This window comes from Lasiodiplodia theobromae, assembly GCF_012971845.1.
Source record: "Lasiodiplodia theobromae strain AM2As chromosome Unknown scaffold_4, whole genome shotgun sequence".
Classification (NCBI taxonomy): Eukaryota; Fungi; Ascomycota; class Dothideomycetes; order Botryosphaeriales; family Botryosphaeriaceae; genus Lasiodiplodia; species Lasiodiplodia theobromae.
Genome location: NW_023336530.1, coordinates 1,402,943 through 1,419,395, shown reverse-complemented (window position 1 = coordinate 1,419,395; position 16,453 = coordinate 1,402,943). Strand labels below are relative to the sequence as shown.

The window sequence follows — 16,453 nt, the reverse complement described above, 5'->3', positions numbered from 1 at the left end:
GACGAGACCCAGGCATAATCATGCCCGAGAATGCCGACAAGGTTCCGTTGCACAAAACGCGTCCTTCGTTTTGAGCACATTCTTGCAACACAGACCAGCATACCAATCATGAAATGCATATTTACCCTGTTCCGGTCTGACGCAGCTTACGAAACCCGACCACGCCGCAACAGCCAATTCGCAACTTTACCTGTCTGGCGGGTCAATCATGCGATCCTCGCGCTGAAACAAGCCTTTGCGTGTTGCCCGCGGACCGTTAAAGAGCACGTTTGACAGAGACCTTCCCGTCATTCCGCGCTTTTGTGTGTCGGACCATCGGAACGTAAAGTGACTGACGACAATGTTCGTGAGCTGACCCCATCCCACAAGCACTTGCTTCCAGCAACACAATAGGCTATGAAGGACGGTGTCGCGGTTTGCTTGAGTTTTCTACATTGAGGTGGTAGTGTGCGCCGAACCTCTGCCAAGACTGAAGCCACTGTCAAGCCTTTGGCCTGGTTTGCAACATGCCGATCGCCCCCCGCAGATGTGGCGTTCCTGACCCTGCCGAGACTCGTGTTTTTAGGGACCGTTAACGTCGCCGGTTGTTCCAGGGCCAAGGCAGCTGAATAAGAAAGCATGAAACCGTCCAGGTGCGTGACACTGGATCCTGCATGCTGTGTCCCACCACTTGAACTTTGCCGTTTTCAGCACGGTCCTCGTGTGTCCGGTGAGTGCAATGCAATTTCCCCGATGCTACGGTCCACTCTTGCAGCCGACGGCTAGCGTGGATTTGCTTTTTGCTCATGTCATGATCCTACATATGCGTCCGGACGATAGCTTCAACTACCCACAAATGTTACTTTTCTAAGACAGAGCTGAGGCATAGTTACACCTGGGGCCTTACTATTCTTTACGCTAGCCTTCGGCTACGATACCCCCATATTAAAACAATGCGGGCTTTACGTTACTATGTTTTTTTAAGGCACATGTAAAGATGTTCTTGGTGTTCGAGGCATCATTCGTGTAGGAAGCCATCCACAGCGTGGTGCATCATACACATGGCTGATGAAGGGTATGACGCTGAGCATCCCGCATCCCGACATTGTCAGAATATAGTCTTTTTTTTTTCCTTACTCTCCTTTCCTTGGCCTGTCCATAAGACAACCGGGCTGACATGGCATTCCTGTATTTCGTGCAAAGTCTGCTTGCGAATAGGGTGCATCACCGCATCTCATGGACTTCATCCCTAGGGTTTGTGTGCTTGCCCTCTAAACTTTCATCAGGCTTGTAGTATCCAGACCCCTTGATGGCCTTATCCACTCAGGTGTCGACTTTTCGTGGTGGTTACCGGAAATGGTAAGTAGATGTGTGAACGATGACGTCACCACTGCATGTGTGCTGGCACTACTTCCGTCTGGAACTTGGTCGAGGCTGCTGCTCTTTTGCATCATTCTTTCGTAGTCTTCCAATGATATCACGGGGCGCTAAAAGTGAGAACAGGTCTTCCTCGGGCCGTGTCGCTCTAGGGGTGGAAAAGGGGGGATCCCGGCACCATCCCTCTAGTCCACACGAAAGAAGATCATGCTTGGAGTTCATTAGTGGCTATCTACAGTACTGTCCATCACACTCACGCCACACCTTACTAATGCTTAGCGGTGATCTAAAGGGATTTTTCGGAAGTCGATGCCTCCACACTGCCGTGCGCCATTACCAGTAAATGGTCCTATCAGCCACCACCTCCCGCCAGCCATCTCGGCAATAATTAATGTTGGCTGCTGCACGTACCACTTCACCACTAGTCTCTCTGATAGTTACTCACTAGAGCCCCCACCAGCTCGCTCCACTATGAAGGAGATCCAGGAGTGACTTTTGGCGATGTCACTTACAACGACTCCTTTCAACTCCGCTGTCAAGGTGCCGAAGTACACGGACTATAGCAAGCTTTCTACTAAACATCGCGATGGATGCCATTGAAGTATCCCTGCGCTATATTATCAAGTACGATACCGTCAGTGATGATTTTATCGGCGAAGGTCAAAAAAGGATGTTCTTTATCACTCAGAACATCTAAATAAGTACCCTTGCATCTCTACAAATCCTCTTAGATCTTTATAACCATTTCTACGAAGACAGAATCCCATAAGTGTACCGTCAGGTTGTCCGTTTTCGGCCAGAGATAGAATACATTTCCTGGAGTCTGCCGCGACCTGCCGTTAAATTTGTGATCCCAACAAACAAATGAAAAATTCCATCACTGTTATCTATTTTCTCTCAAGTTTTCCTGCGGGCTTGGAAATTCATCCTCGAGACGAGAATGACAGCCTACCAACTGAACACCCCATTATCAGGTTGACACGTTGAGTGATCACAGCCTCCCTCAAGTTCACTTGATCGCTCGGTAGATGGGGAGGGCTGATGATTCAAATTCTACCCTGTGAGGGCACTCGTGGTTTTTCGGGGGTTTTTTAGTGTCACGGATGAACCTATTACCACTCATTGATACTCACCAATCCTCAATTGAAACTTTGGTCTTATAATTAATTACGTGGATAGAACTGGCGAGAGATCCGAGCCACATTTCAGAGACGAGCAGACACATGATAAAGCATGGATCCCAGGGAACTAGCTCCTCAGCGATTCGTTCTGGCTACCATTGTGCCTCATTCCTGCTCCTTGTGCTACTACCGTTGCACGTAGAGTTAGCAAGCTAGCATAAAGCTTCTGTCTTAGCCATTGTAGATTCTACACCGGATAATCGCTACTTCTAGCTCTCTAGACCTACTAAAATACGTAGATGCGTTTTAGTTAGAATGAATGATCTTTAGGAAGGAAATGAACATAAACCAAGAGCTACTTCTTCAATCCGGGGGTGTGCTGCGGGAAGATCTGTTATATTATACTTGAGAATACCAAAATTCTTTCTTCTTACTAAGTGCTGAATTGATATTCTCTCTTTCAAAGCTTTTTTTTTTTTTTCAGAAAACTTTTGCGGATGGTCGCATTCTAGGTTATCAGATAAAAGGCAGGAGATGCTAGAAACCGAACAGGAATGAAATTCTTAAGTCAGTCAGATGCAGAAAGAAAATGTTATAACAAGTATACCTACGAATGCCGAGCCCATAAAGACGGCTTTATCAACAGAACGACAGCAGGGTCGATTATATTAAACTTATCAAAGAGCTGCTACGTTGGGTGTGGATCTCAGATCATTTTCAGCGGCTTCATTATTTAAGCCATGGTTGAGCGGTTTCCCTGGTGTTCTTAGAGAGTTAATGTAATCTTGGAACATACGTGTTTTTTTTTCTTTTCAAACACCTACGTTTGTTGCGGACAGTATATTATCTGACCACGCTACAATAAACCTCGACGATTCGGTTCATTCCAGTTCTCTTTTTCCCCCAAAGAGGCCTACGTTAACCGGCGTGGCGTAGCGGGTAAGGCGAAGCGTTTACAATGTTGGTGTAGGCGCTTTAGAGTCTCCTAGTTGATAATTCTCTTTCGATGCTTTGAACATGGCTTGTGTATGTGCGGACTGAAGTAATTTGATACGAATTTGATGGCATGCTGGTAGTATCACTCGTGATGAGTGTTTATAAAGTGTTGGATGCTTGCTCGGCTAGGGACTAAATCTCCTTACTAAAATAGACCACGCATCCTTAGGCATCTAACATATTGAGGATAGAATATAACGTTTCGAGAAACAGTTGCGCGATAGAGATGAGGTAGGAAAAAATGAAGATTCGCTTATGGCTGAAGGAGTTTCCATTTTGTCCAGTATGCCACAGAGCACGGCCAGGACAATGACAACCAAATACAAACATATACTGAATGACATACCGCAGAATACAATAACTAATAACTAGCAAGCCATCACATGTAATTGAATTATTATGTAATCCAACTGTTGCTGACGGTGATACACGACTAAAAATAGACCTATATTCGTTCTCCCCGGATGGAGACACGCACTTGTTAGGCGTGCTAGTTCTACTCGAACCTACTACGGCATTCTCAAGCCCTAATTTTGGGTTTCTATGCGTGCAAAATATAGAAACGCTCAAATAGGATATAGATGCGGCCTGTGCAAAACATATCAGAGGGAACATATATGCAGTGACCATGACTACGACCCATGAGAAGCTTTCCTGGTTCTCGGTTCCGCACGGAGGTGATTTACTTTCAGGGAACCAAAGAAAGTTCTATTTTTCCACGGTGAACGCGCGTAAGTCCCTGATATGCAAGCGAGCCGGCCGCCGCAACCGCTCGCTAAAGCCATCAATGCGCCTCGGATCGCCCAACACGAAAACGGACACGGCATTTCCCATGTGTACAGACCCCCGGATTCATCATGCCCGCCGCATGACCCCGGGGAATTCCGCACCGTCCAGGACGATTATTGATATAAGCGTTTGTGCTTACTATATCACGCAAGAGCGAGGCTGCGGCAATTATGGTATCAGACTAAAGCCCATGAGTCAAAGAAAAGCTCAAGGGCCGAGCGACTGCTGTCGAGGACGTGCGTTGGATGTGCGGCAATTCGAGATATTTCCGATAATGCGGGGTAGCGAACCGGAGACCAGGCGTGCCATTTGAGTACCTACAGGGTCCTGTGAGCGTGATTTAGTCACTTCCGAGAAGATTCCCGTGATAAATGCCCGTAGAATTGCCAGTGAGTGTTAGCCTAAACTTTGTACATATATCACTCGGTGTCCGAGACGTCCGAGATTTGGGAGGGAAATTGATCAAAATGCTTCTCATACGACGCCTCACGCGATTTAACAGCCATCGAATCGGTTTTATCGGTTAATGCTCGATCGGGGTGTGGCGTCGAGAAGCGACAGCCACAACACTGCTCGTTTCTAAGCTACAGCGTGAAAGACAGAACATCAAGCCTTCATCTTAACCATGATCTCGCTGCGGCGGAGCTTAGAGCCCCCCAAGAGTTCGGTGGGTATGGATCCGAGAAAGTTACTTGCTTGGTCTAGCTAAACATTCTTCGTATCGTTCAGGCCTTTGCAATGTACCAAGACCATTCGCAGACTTCTTCGCACGTTTCACGATGTTCAAACATACGACTTAAAGTTGCAGATCATGGCGCCCGATAGAGCAGAACTGCCGACCTGGATAGCCGTGTCCGTAGTTCATCGGGCTTCTACTTCCTACCGAAGCTTCGACACTGCACTCTGAACATGCTTCAACACAGAGCAAGCGGATCTCGCGCACGACATCCTTAAGCAGAGTTGGCTCTCTGAGATGGCAAGGGGCCCCTTGGCCTGCGTACTACTTGCCCAAGGGCAACTAAAGAGAGCCTTTAAGCAATTTTTCAACCGTGCAAGTATCGGAATATGTGTTCCATGGGCATCCATCCAGCTCCAACGCTCCCAGTGAGCAGTAGTGCACCTAGTTCTTCCGACATGCGTCACTCGCTGCACCTGTTTTCGTCGTTGACATCACAGAGCGGGGTTGGTAGGTCGGCTGGTTGCTGCTTCTTCCAATGCAGTCAGCTCAGCTCGCAACGATAAGATGCTTTTTGTTGGGGAGGGGGAAGGATTCGCAAGGTCACTCGCTCCGGCGGCCGGTGTACGCATTGATTTCAGGCAATTTCGCCGTCGCCCCGGCAGTTGGATGAGGGCGAAGGAGTGAGGGCTCGAGATGCCGCCGGTTGCGCTGGTGGACACGTTTGCGAAACTGAGTCTATCAACAAGTGCGATCCTTCAGCTCGTCGAAGAACAGCCGTCAAAGAAGAGAACGGCCGGGTGGCGCCGCGCCTCTTTCCAGCGCTCAGATCGTGCAATTCAAGCCTCTGGGTGGAGCTGTACCCTCGCCAGCCTCAAAACGCCTCCCCGAAAGCCTATGCTCTGACCCAAAGCCGGCCTTTCAACTCATCGATAGTCAAACACCGGGCAGGCCGACGGGGCTTTTCAGTATAGAGCTGAAGAAGCAGAAGAAAAATTTCTCTCTATACCCATGTTGTTCAAAGTGGCCCCTGACTGGCAAATGCCATGGAGCATCTTGTCACTCGCACCGGTGGCGGCGGCAACGGGCAGAGCCGCGCATTGCCGGCCATTCTAGGCCATGGGTCGGTATACGCTTGGACTTCTTCACGAAAGCATAGGCACGCTCGGAGAGAAGGAGGTGGTGGTAAGACCGGCCCTTGGAAATATTGCTTTTCTACTGCGGGCAGATAAGGCTGAGCGCAAATGCCGGATACGAGTCCAGCGAAGCAAAAACGGGCAAAGAGTCGCGAAGGGGTCCTCGGAGGCGGGAGATCCTATCGCGGTCCGGGAGCGGTCCAGAATCCCTGCTAAGATGAGAGGTGTGTGTGTGTGGGAGAGAGCATGGCGCGCGCGTGCGGTATGTCGTGCTCGCCGAACTCGTGCTGCTGTTGCTGTTGCCTATCACCATGGCCTGACTGCCGACGCGGATGCAGGTCTCCTCCCCGCACCGCCCCCAACCTGATGCGGTATACAGGCGGTAATGCCCGTCCTCTCGTCTAGCCGCGCCGCTTGTTGCGCTCGCGACGGCGAGACGTCTGTTGCAGCGCGCAGCAGGGAGAGAGCAAAACGGCCCAATCATGGAAAAGTGAGCAACCAGCGGCGCGACGAATCAGCGCCTTTGCCTTGTTCGCTCGCCAAAGAGAACGGACGGGGGGAACATGTCCGCGTCCGCACGCGCGCTTGCGCAGGCGGCGCGGTCGCTCTGTTTTTTGCTTGTGCCCAGCGTTCTGGGCCCTCCCGTCCACTCTCCGTCCCGGAACAGCGGCTAGAATACCCCATATTCGGCTCTTTTCCCTGACGACCAAACCCCTGGCTCTTTTCCGCTCCAATTCCATTCGCCCTGGGGGTATAGCCTCGGATGCATGCCCGCCGGCCAGCACTTGCGACTCCCGTCCTCTGTTGCTGGATCGCTTCCTTCGCAATCCTGCATTTTTTTGTGACCAACCCCACCCAACCTTCTCCCACACTCACTCGACACGAACCGTCTAAAAATAGAAACATCTTCTCCTGCCTCTTCCGGGATGTGATAGATAGAGTATACAAGCGAGAGAGGAGGTGAGCGTGAGCATGTGCAAACCAAGCCCGCCGTTCGTCCTGAGGACATGACTCGGAATCCTTTACCGAAGGATTATTGGCCGCACGCGCACAAAGTCGACTGCAAAGGTCACCTCACGGCTGGACCACCAGCGAGCAGAGGGCACTTAGCCGGACCCGCGTGCGTGTACGACGGGCTCAGCTCCGCTCGCTTGTCGAGCTCGTGAGAAGAAGAACGAAGGGAGGGATGAGGAAAACGGGCACGGAAACGGGTGCGCCGGAGCAGATGACCACCTTTTCTCCTTGCGGAAATGGAGCGAGCAGGGAGCGAGAAACGGCGGAGAGAGCGAGGGAACAAAAAATAAAGTTGGTTATGTTACAGCAGGATGAAGTCAGACATACTTCACTGGTCGGCCGTGATGATGATGATGGTGCTGCTACTCTTCTTCACGCCCTCGCAAACCCTGTCGAAACCGGCGAAAATGGCATCGGCTCACGCGCCTAAAGCGGATGCTCATGTCAGCGTGCACCTTCTTTTAACGAAAAACCAGGTCTCCTGAGTTTCTTCGGCTCCGTCTGGTTGGCCCGCCTCCCCGTCCCTCCCGCGCTGACGAGAGCCAGCAGAGCCTCATGAGCAGGGAAGGATGAGCTCAGTCTCGTGGACGCCCGCGCATGCGCGGCTACGCCCTCCATCTCGTCTCCACGCGCTGGGCAGCAATGCAACCGAGGCGGCCGCGCGGTTGGTGCGGTTTTCTGAGGGGGCAGGGAAGAGAAAAAAAGGAATGTCGGCCGCCAATCGCACCCCCCGTCCACAGGCGCGGATCGAAGATCATAATTGGGGCCCTGCGAAAGCACGGGAATGGAAGCACAGTCAGCGCCAAGTGCGGTGACAGCGGAGAAAAAAAAAGTAAACATTATGCGAAACCATCGCATGTCATCGTCGCAGAAACGTTTGATGTAGCGAAATGCTCGTGCTTCGCTATAGCTCGTCCCGTGTTTGCACAGCATACGCTTATACTGCCTCTCCGGCCCCCAAAACCTGCTTGGCTTGGAGCCGTCTCGCGGGCCGCTCGAAGGATCGTCCTCTTAGCGGAGTGACACAATCACATCTGAGACAATTGGGCCCAGGAGGCAGTCGGGCGTTGATCATAATGCGTAAGATGCTGATCGCGGCATACACCACCGCGTCGTAGCGTCGTCACACTAGCCGCGTTTAATGCAACATCTTGACCTCATCAGATCGGCTCGCCAGCGCTGGCCGTTTGATCTTGGCCTTGGATCGTCTTCGCAGCCAGGTGACCGCGAGAGGTCGCCGTCTGCCGCATGGTCTCACAAGAAGGACGCTGCAGCCCGTTTTGGCATATGCAGCTGGCGCTCAGGGCAGTGAAACCTCAAACCCGGTCCTCGGAACCGTGGCCCCCGGACAAAAACGGCTCGTGCAGTCGAGCGTCCGGCCGAGACACAGACAATGAAAGACTTCGTGAAAGAAATTAAGGCCAGCATCCGATGGAACGGAAACAGAAAACCAACACGGACGACGCCAATTTGGAATACTGCGCGACAAAGCGGGTGACGCAAGCTTACTTTTCAATATAGACTCAGGAAAGGATTTATCGACGCACCAAATGAAAAATGAAATGAAGTCATCACTTTGGACCACCACTCACCGTGGTTCGGCTCAACGTCGTACGATGGAATAGGGGCAGCTATCGCACATGTGTCGCCGGCTCTTCAATGGCGGTTCCGCGGAGGGTTTCTCTCGACTAGGTCTGCATCTCAAACATCTGCTCTACTAGTGCAGCTAGTGACACCATTAGCTGAACTTTCTACCAATCTTCGGTGCAGGCGGCAACGTAAGCACCACCTATAGACCCGACTATCGGTGTTTCGAGAAGGCCCCATCGCGCGCGGCACCGTTGGTAGCGCAACCAGCGTTGGTGCTCGCTATCGTTCGATATTTGCGCCTCTCCGCGCTCGAGTCCCCTATAGACTCGCCGATTTCGCCGTCCGCCCCAATGGTCTCAAGGCACACTCCGCAGCCTAAGGGCAGATTCCGCAGGCTAACCCAAGCCTTCCGTTCTTGGCGGCGGATCTTAAAAAGAGCGGTAAATGAGCGGTGCGGCTGCACCTGCTCAGATGACTCCGTGCTCTGAGCTAACGGTACTTGCCTGGCCGGGTTGGAATTGAAGCACTGTCCAGATAGCTCCCGGCGCCATATCAGATCCAGAAAACAGGCGCGCGATGCATGTCCGTTTACGCTATGCGGCTAAGCTCGTTACCACTCGGGTTCGCGTTGCGTGGCCGTCTGGGGTGTAGCGTGCCGGTCGGCGGGCAGCGCGTCTGACGCTGCGATGATGGCGCAAATCAGCCGCAGGTACGCGAGTGTTATTGCCTGTATGTACGAGTTATCGATCACGAGCGTCGTCGTGGCTAAAGATAGAGCCGCCTGCTTGGGCCCTCTGGCGGCCGTTGGTCGTTGACGAAAGCAGCAGTCTGACAGGCAGTCGTTTAGGCAGGCTGGGAGGCGCGCGGCATGGCCCTGGAGCCACATGGGCGCACAGGACCCGAGAAACGCAGTAGAGTTTGCCAGTGGCTGAACGCATGGATGGGGAGGCGGGCAGATTGGCAGCTTGGAGGCGTCAGCCAACCGCAGCGGGTCGAGCCCGATTGCCAGCACGCCCTTTGCCGCTCGAGGCAGTGATGGACATCGGCCTGCGAACAAGCAATGTGATGATCACCCGGGATCGTCTCGCTGGGTCGAAGCCACTCGAGCGAAGGGATGCCCTGGCCAGCGATGTGCAACCATTCGCGTGCGGGCCTGCAAGATTGACGACGATGCCGCTGCTCTCAGCGTCCTCTCTTGCGTGCAGTAACACCGTCTGATCGGCGCCGCTGCAAGGTCCTGCTCATCTTTTTCTCACCCCTTTTTCCCAGCTGCTGCCCCCCGGGACCGACGCTGCGAGTCGTGGCCCGCCGTTGATGCCGCCGTTCGCCTCGGCCAACGGTCCTCGCTGCATACGTGTCGCCCGTCGGTCGCGTGGAGACTGCCCGGGTCGGCGGCGCAGCTGAGGCCAGAGGCAGCGGCCGGCTGGCGATCCCTGCGAGCGATCCACGCCGGCCCCTGCTTGCCAATGGCGGAGATGCGCTCGAAGAAGCAGCGCTGCGATCAGTTGACGGCGGTCGAGCCCCCCTTTCGCCGCCGCTGAGGCCAGGCAGGTCGCGGTCAAAGGAATTTTCCAGGCCAAAGCGGCCAGCGCTAGCGGTAGGCTGAATCCTTCGCGCAAGCGACGCTGCGGAGGCACGGGACATGCCGGGGTGCTGGAGGCCACGGTCGCGGGCAACTGCCGCCGGCTGCTGAGACGGGTGGTGAGGGAGCGTGGGCAGGACGTGACGAAGGCGCCGCAGAAGAAACAGCCGCAACGGGTGGCTCGCGGGCGAGCGGCATGGGTGGTGTTTTTGACCCCTTGCTAGGACCGAAGGGGCCAAGTCGTCGCTTTGGGCGAACGGCCGAAATGAGCGTGCAGCATGCAGCGTGCCCGCGACATGCAAAGGCGAGGGGCACAGTCGACTCATCATCAGCATCGACGGGCCTATTTTTACAGAGTGCGTCAGGCGTGGGCCCTGGCCGATAGGCGAAGCGAGCAGGCGAGCACGCAGCCAGCGTCAACGGCCGGCCGTCGTCGACGACGCGGGAACGCACGTCATGCCCGCCTGTGCTGGGCGATGGCTGCGTGCAGGGCCTGCCATTCCCACAGCCTCGGAGTCGCGTGGCCGCCATGGTGAGCTCAGCGCGGGGGAGGCAGCGCGTCCTGCACTTGGCGGAGCCCGGATGCGCGGGTGCGCGGGTCTGGCTGGGTGTTCGCTCCGGCCTGGGGGTGATCATGGGCGCCAGACAGGCGGCGGGAAACGCCATGCAGCGCATTGAGGAAAGACCAGCGATCCGGGCGCAGCGCATAGCGTCGGCCGCCCCGAGGGCGCGCTCGCATCGCCGCAGGGATGCCTGCACAGCATCCAGCGCGCCCGCCCAGCGCCGCAGTCCAGGCCACAACCGCCCGCCAGGCTGGCCGTCGCAGAAATCTTCAAGCGCTGCGCACCCATCGTACGATGCCGCAGCGGCACGCGGGGTAGTGGCCTGGGGCTGGGGGCCGCCGGGCACTCGACGACTGCGCGTGTCAGGAGCGTGGAAGTTGCCGGCCGTCACCGCGCAGCGCGCTCTCTGTAACGCGAAAGCGAAGCTGCGTTGTTCAGATCGGGCGGATCGCTTATGCGGCCGTCTGGTTGGCCCTGCGCATCCGGGATAAGCATCCTGAGCGGCGAGGGTGCAGCGCAGCGCGGGCATGCATTGCTCTGATGCGGCTCTGCCTGCGATGCCCGCGGTCAGCGTCGCGTGTGGTGACGGGTGGCCGATCATGGCTGGCGGGCAGGGCGCCGTGGCATTGGCTCGCGGTCGCGGGAGAAGCGATCGCCTGCGTGTGGAGAGCCCCCATGCCGCCGTGTGCTGCTCCTCGAGCTGCTCGCGCGCGCGAAACCGGGACGGCGGGCCAGGGCATCTTTGCAGGCCGCACGCGGCGCAGCACGGCGCAACTAGCTCGCGGCAGCAGCAGCAGCCCTCGAGCAGGCAGCTCGGCTGGCTGTTTCGCACGCTGCCTCTGCGCCCACGTGGGCGGGCTTGGATGCCTGCCGCTGCTCAGCGCGCTAGCCTGCCCGCGGTGCTTGGATCGGCGGCGTTCTCCGCCGCGCTTGCTTTTCTCCGCCGGGCCAGGCGCGGCCAGGAATAGCAGAGCGTGGGCGGGTCTGACACGGTCTTAGACCACGGTCATCAGGCCTCGCAGCGCGCCGAGCGGAGATCCGAATGGGGAAGACGTCTTTATTGCCAGCGCGGCCAAGGCCCTCGAGTCGTATTCGGCTAGTCTGCGCGAGCTGGCTAGGTGACTGCTCGCTGCCGCTGAAGAGCTCCTGCGTTTCATCAGGGGCGACAAAAAGGCTTTGTCTGAGGGCGGTGGTGCAGCGGTCCCGATCAAAAACAAGGTGCCGCCGGCGCGCCGGGACTGATTCGAAGCCAGAGCCGCACGTTCCCCGGCCGCCCTTGTTTCGCCGGCGCCAATTGTCGACACTGTCTCTCGGCGCATTCCCAGCGATGGCTGGCAAAGGCGCAACCGGGCCGGTGCCCAAGCGGTCGTCCCGCGCCCACAGTCCAGCCGCGGCGCCGCCTGCTGGGCAGCTGGGCAGCCCCGGGCCCAGGCAGAGGCATGTCATCCAGCGGCAGGGTCCAGGGCGCGGGGAGCGCGCAAAGCCCCCGGCAGTTGCGCACCACTATTGTACGCATGCCCGTGTGAAGGAAAAGGCGCGATCTGGCTTAATCTCACTGCTTGCTTCTGCCGCTCGCTTGCCCGGCCTGCGTCCGCCAGCGCGCGCAGCTAAGCTTAGCCCGCCCGGCCTGAACCTTCTCCCGCGCGGGCTCACCTGAATCCATCGCCAATTGCGTCCGATCCAGATTCACCCAGAGCACGGACGGATCCTCTCGCCTGGTGAGCCCGGGCGACGGCGTCAGGGCCCCTAGAGCCAGTCAGCCACGCGAACCACCATACCCTGACGCTCCTGGCCCGGCGTACATATACGTGACGGCGCACCTCCACTCACGACAAAGCGAGTGACCTCAGCCTCGACCAGCCGCACCGCGCCGCACGCCTCAGGCACGCCCAAAGAGCGCAACAAAGCAGCCCGCCTCAAGCCCCACCACGCGCCAGCCTCCCCCTCCGCGCCCTCTGTCTCTCACCATCCCAGGCACCGGGACGCGCCTCCTCTGTTTACCAGAAACCAGATCTTGCACAGCTCCGTGCGACCGCCGCCGTCGCACCGCGTCTGCGCAACCAAGAACCCGGGCTCGTCCAAGTTTGGGAGCACCCGTGGCACTTCGCCTGACTCCATCGCCCATTGTGCGCCAGCTCTCCCGCGCTGCCTAACCCTCCGCGCTGGGGGTAGCCTGAGACTTTCTAGAAGTCTTTTGGATTGGCCTGCAGACATCGGTGCTACTCTCTCCGACCGCGCCGCAGGGATCTCCACCGTGGGCCTCACACACTTCTCGCTTCTCGCGCAGCCGTCCGTCCTTGTGCGTGACAGCCGTCCGTTTCTGGCATCGCGAGCCTCTTTAACCGCCTCTGCCTCGCCTACGCCCAAGCGCGCTGCGTCTTTGGCTCCTCACCACACCACAACAACACCCACACTCCCCAGACTCTTCCAGTCGCGCCCGCTCTCAGGCGCGCAGCAGTAGCCCTCGCTGGATTACTCAAGGACACACAGTGGTCAGTCTTGGCCGGGCGCAGGCGTGAGAACTCCGCCGCAGACCAGCACTCTGTATTCACTTCCCTCCCCTCCCCTCTCCTCCAACGACCGGCCAGCAGGCCAAGGACCTGAGAAATCCTTCAACGTGGCTGCCGCCGTCGCTCTCCCGACCCATATGCATCCTGGGCCGGATTCTATGGGTGCACCAACGAGCCTGACTGCTCGCCGGCCTAACGCTTCTTCTCTGCCTAACTTTGAGCTCCCTCCTCCTCCGCTTTCGAACATCCAGAAGTTCCCCACCTTCTCATCCAACAACTCGCAATCGCCCGCGACAGGCAACATAGGCAATCTTCTGACTCCGCCTAGCAATTTGTCTGACGGTATGAGCTCCAACGCGCAGTCGTCGCAAAACATGTCCTACAACCCGAACGGCTACGTTTGGTCGCCACCTCCCCAAGGCTCTACGCCGTATGGTTTCCAGCCTCAAGCTCCCTCGACGTCACAGTCGTATGCCACTCCTCGAGGTTCGTACCAAACAAAGCATCAAAGAAATCGACTTCTTTTTTTGTGTGGTCAGTCATCAGCTAACAAGGCTAACAGGCCTACCTCCGCCTCCGTACGAACTCAACCACCTCCCACCTTTCCCCTCTTCAGGATCCATGTCCGCCCCTTCATCTTTGCCAACCATGTCAGGACCGCAAAGCTCCATGTCCAGCATGATGAACTCTCAACACCCGGTCTCTTCCTCGGCACCGCACCAGTCTCCCATCCACCACTCCCAGGAACCGTACTCGTCAAGGCTGCCGCCCACCCCCACTTACCACTATAATTCTCAGCCATCCACGACCCCGCAACAGTCGAACTTCCCCTATTCCACCGGACCTTCTCCAACCCAGCCTAGTCCTCTGAGCGCAGGTGCAGGCATGCATAGGATGTCTCCTGCCCACAGCTCAGCGCAGGTCCCCTCGATGCAGTCTGGACCCGCGCACTCACCACTTCCCTACCAGCGGCCGTACCAGAGCTATCCGCTCCCCGGACCCGTCCTTTCTAACGTCAACAACCCGAACGGCCAGCTCGCATTGGTCGGTGGCATGCACCACGGCGGCATGATGCCCGGATTCCCTAACAGCGGGCACGCGGCGAGTATGGGCCACATCTACGGCCAAGCACATCCGGGAGCCCACCAGGCACCACCGAACGATCGCCCTTTCAAGTGCGATCAGTGCCCGCAGAGCTTCAACCGGAACCACGACTTGAAGCGTCATAAGCGGATCCACTTGGCGGTCAAGCCTTTCCCGTGCGGTCACTGCGACAAGAGTTTCTCGCGCAAAGATGCGCTGAAGGTAAGAAGCGCCACCGATTCTAGCGGCTAATACGCTTTTTGGATGGGACGGGTCGCTGACTGATTTACAGAGGCACATCCTTGTCAAGGGTTGTGGCAAGGCCGCAGCAGCAGCAGAAGCCGACAAGCACGACGGATCCGTCTCGCCAACCGATAAAGGCTCGATGATTAGCGAGACTAGCGAGCACAAGCCTGTTCTCTCGGGCCATTAATGAGGCGTTCTTCGATTCCACGCTTACTCCTTGGACACGATACCCCTTTATCTCCAGTCTCGACTCTCCGTTGTATTATTCGCCTTTACGGTTCTGCTGCTGTACCAAATCCACATTCTCGATGCCCTGAAGACCGCGGTGAACTGAGCGCGCGGGCTACGGTGGCCGAAGACGATTTCCACGATCGTCTAGGAGCCCGGTCTTCAGGACCATGAGATTTGATTCTTCTTCGCTGTCGATATTTTGGGCTTACTAGAGCCGATCGCAGCAAAACTTTCTACCACCCGAATAGGGTTTTTTGTTGGATATATTACTTTGTCGACTTCTTCGAGAGTTTTGATGTTCATTTTCAGTCGCTTCTGTTTGACATCTATTGTTTCTCTCCGAAACCAGGATACCTATTATGTTTTTCTGCTTGTTGCTAGGATTTCTTTTCGAAGCTTCCTATTTTCTTCGATCAGGGGTTCGGATTTCTCTACGGCACCACGGCAGCGATACGGAAAGGTTACATGTTCATTTTGTCCTCTCTCAGTTTCGGAGCATTTTCAGATTTTTGGCGGGCGGTACGGAGTAACAAGCGCGGAATTTCTTTTGTCAGGCATGTCTATACGGTGTGGGATGATCAAACACGGCGCGCCTGTTATTTGGGTTGGGCGCCGCGTGTCTGGGCTGTGTTTGGGAGTCAAAAGTATCATATTACGATATCAAGATACCGTTACAGCATCATATGAAATCATGGATCACAATCCTCAATATCTTCATGAAGCGCCGAAGACACGGGCCGTGATACGTCGGGCGGGCGTCCGGGTAGATGATGGATCTGGTACTAGGGGGGCGTCGCCACCACCGCTTGGCCGAGGACAACCGGAGCACACGTCTGGGCGTGTCTGGTATGTAGCTTCCGCGCTTTTTGGAAAATTCGATGGCAGCCTATAGTCTTGACTCCACATGCACGAAGAACACCTGCCCACGGACCATGGATGGGTCGAGGCCTTAACGAGCTATGAGCAGGGGTGGGTGTTTGGGTGGAGGCGGGCCTACTACGGCGCAGCGAGTGGTCTGGCCCCCAGAACGAACCAAACCACGCCGTCCGCAAAATGCGAGCTAGCTGCGAGCTTCCAGGCCACCCCAGGCGCGGCAAAAAGCGAAGAAAAAAAGGAGGAAAAGGACAAAGCACCCGCGAGGCAGAGACTAACGGGCTTCAATGCGCTGATTCAAAAGTCATGCTCTTTGGGTGCGAGGCTGGGTGGGAGACAAAGCAAAGACGGACACCTTCCGAAAAGAGATGGAACTGCATCTAGATCTCGGGGCCGGCTAGGTGGACTGAAGCGGGCTGGGCAGACCCGTCTTCCTTTGGGTCGCCAGAGACCCTCGGACAAGGGTGGCACAGAAATTACAAAACGTCGAAGACAATGGGTTGGGGCGTGTTGTTTCCCGATGATATCAGAGCGAGACAAGGTAATATTACTTGTTGCTGCGGCCTTTTCACCACTGTTTATTTCGTTTCTTTTCCTCTTTGTCTTGGATTGGGCGAATGTGTTCCGGGCGGATGCCAGCCACACGCCGGAGCAGGTTTCCATTTGTGCCGAACGGGCGAGGCTGAA

General features: G+C 56.1%; 1 protein-coding gene across 1 annotated transcript; it reads left to right on the top strand.

Annotated features, from left to right (window-relative positions):
* Positions 1-13,470: 13,470 nt before the first annotated feature.
* LTHEOB_1854 (Zinc finger C2H2-type protein) lies at positions 13,471-14,849 on the top strand (the record flags this gene model as incomplete). The annotated part of the gene is made up of 3 exons (XM_035510601.1): positions 13,471-13,819; positions 13,896-14,638; positions 14,709-14,849. The coding sequence occupies 3 exons, from the start codon at positions 13,471-13,473 to the stop codon at positions 14,847-14,849; spliced, it is 1,233 nt and encodes a 410-aa protein (XP_035366364.1).
* Positions 14,850-16,453: the final 1,604 nt, after the last annotated feature.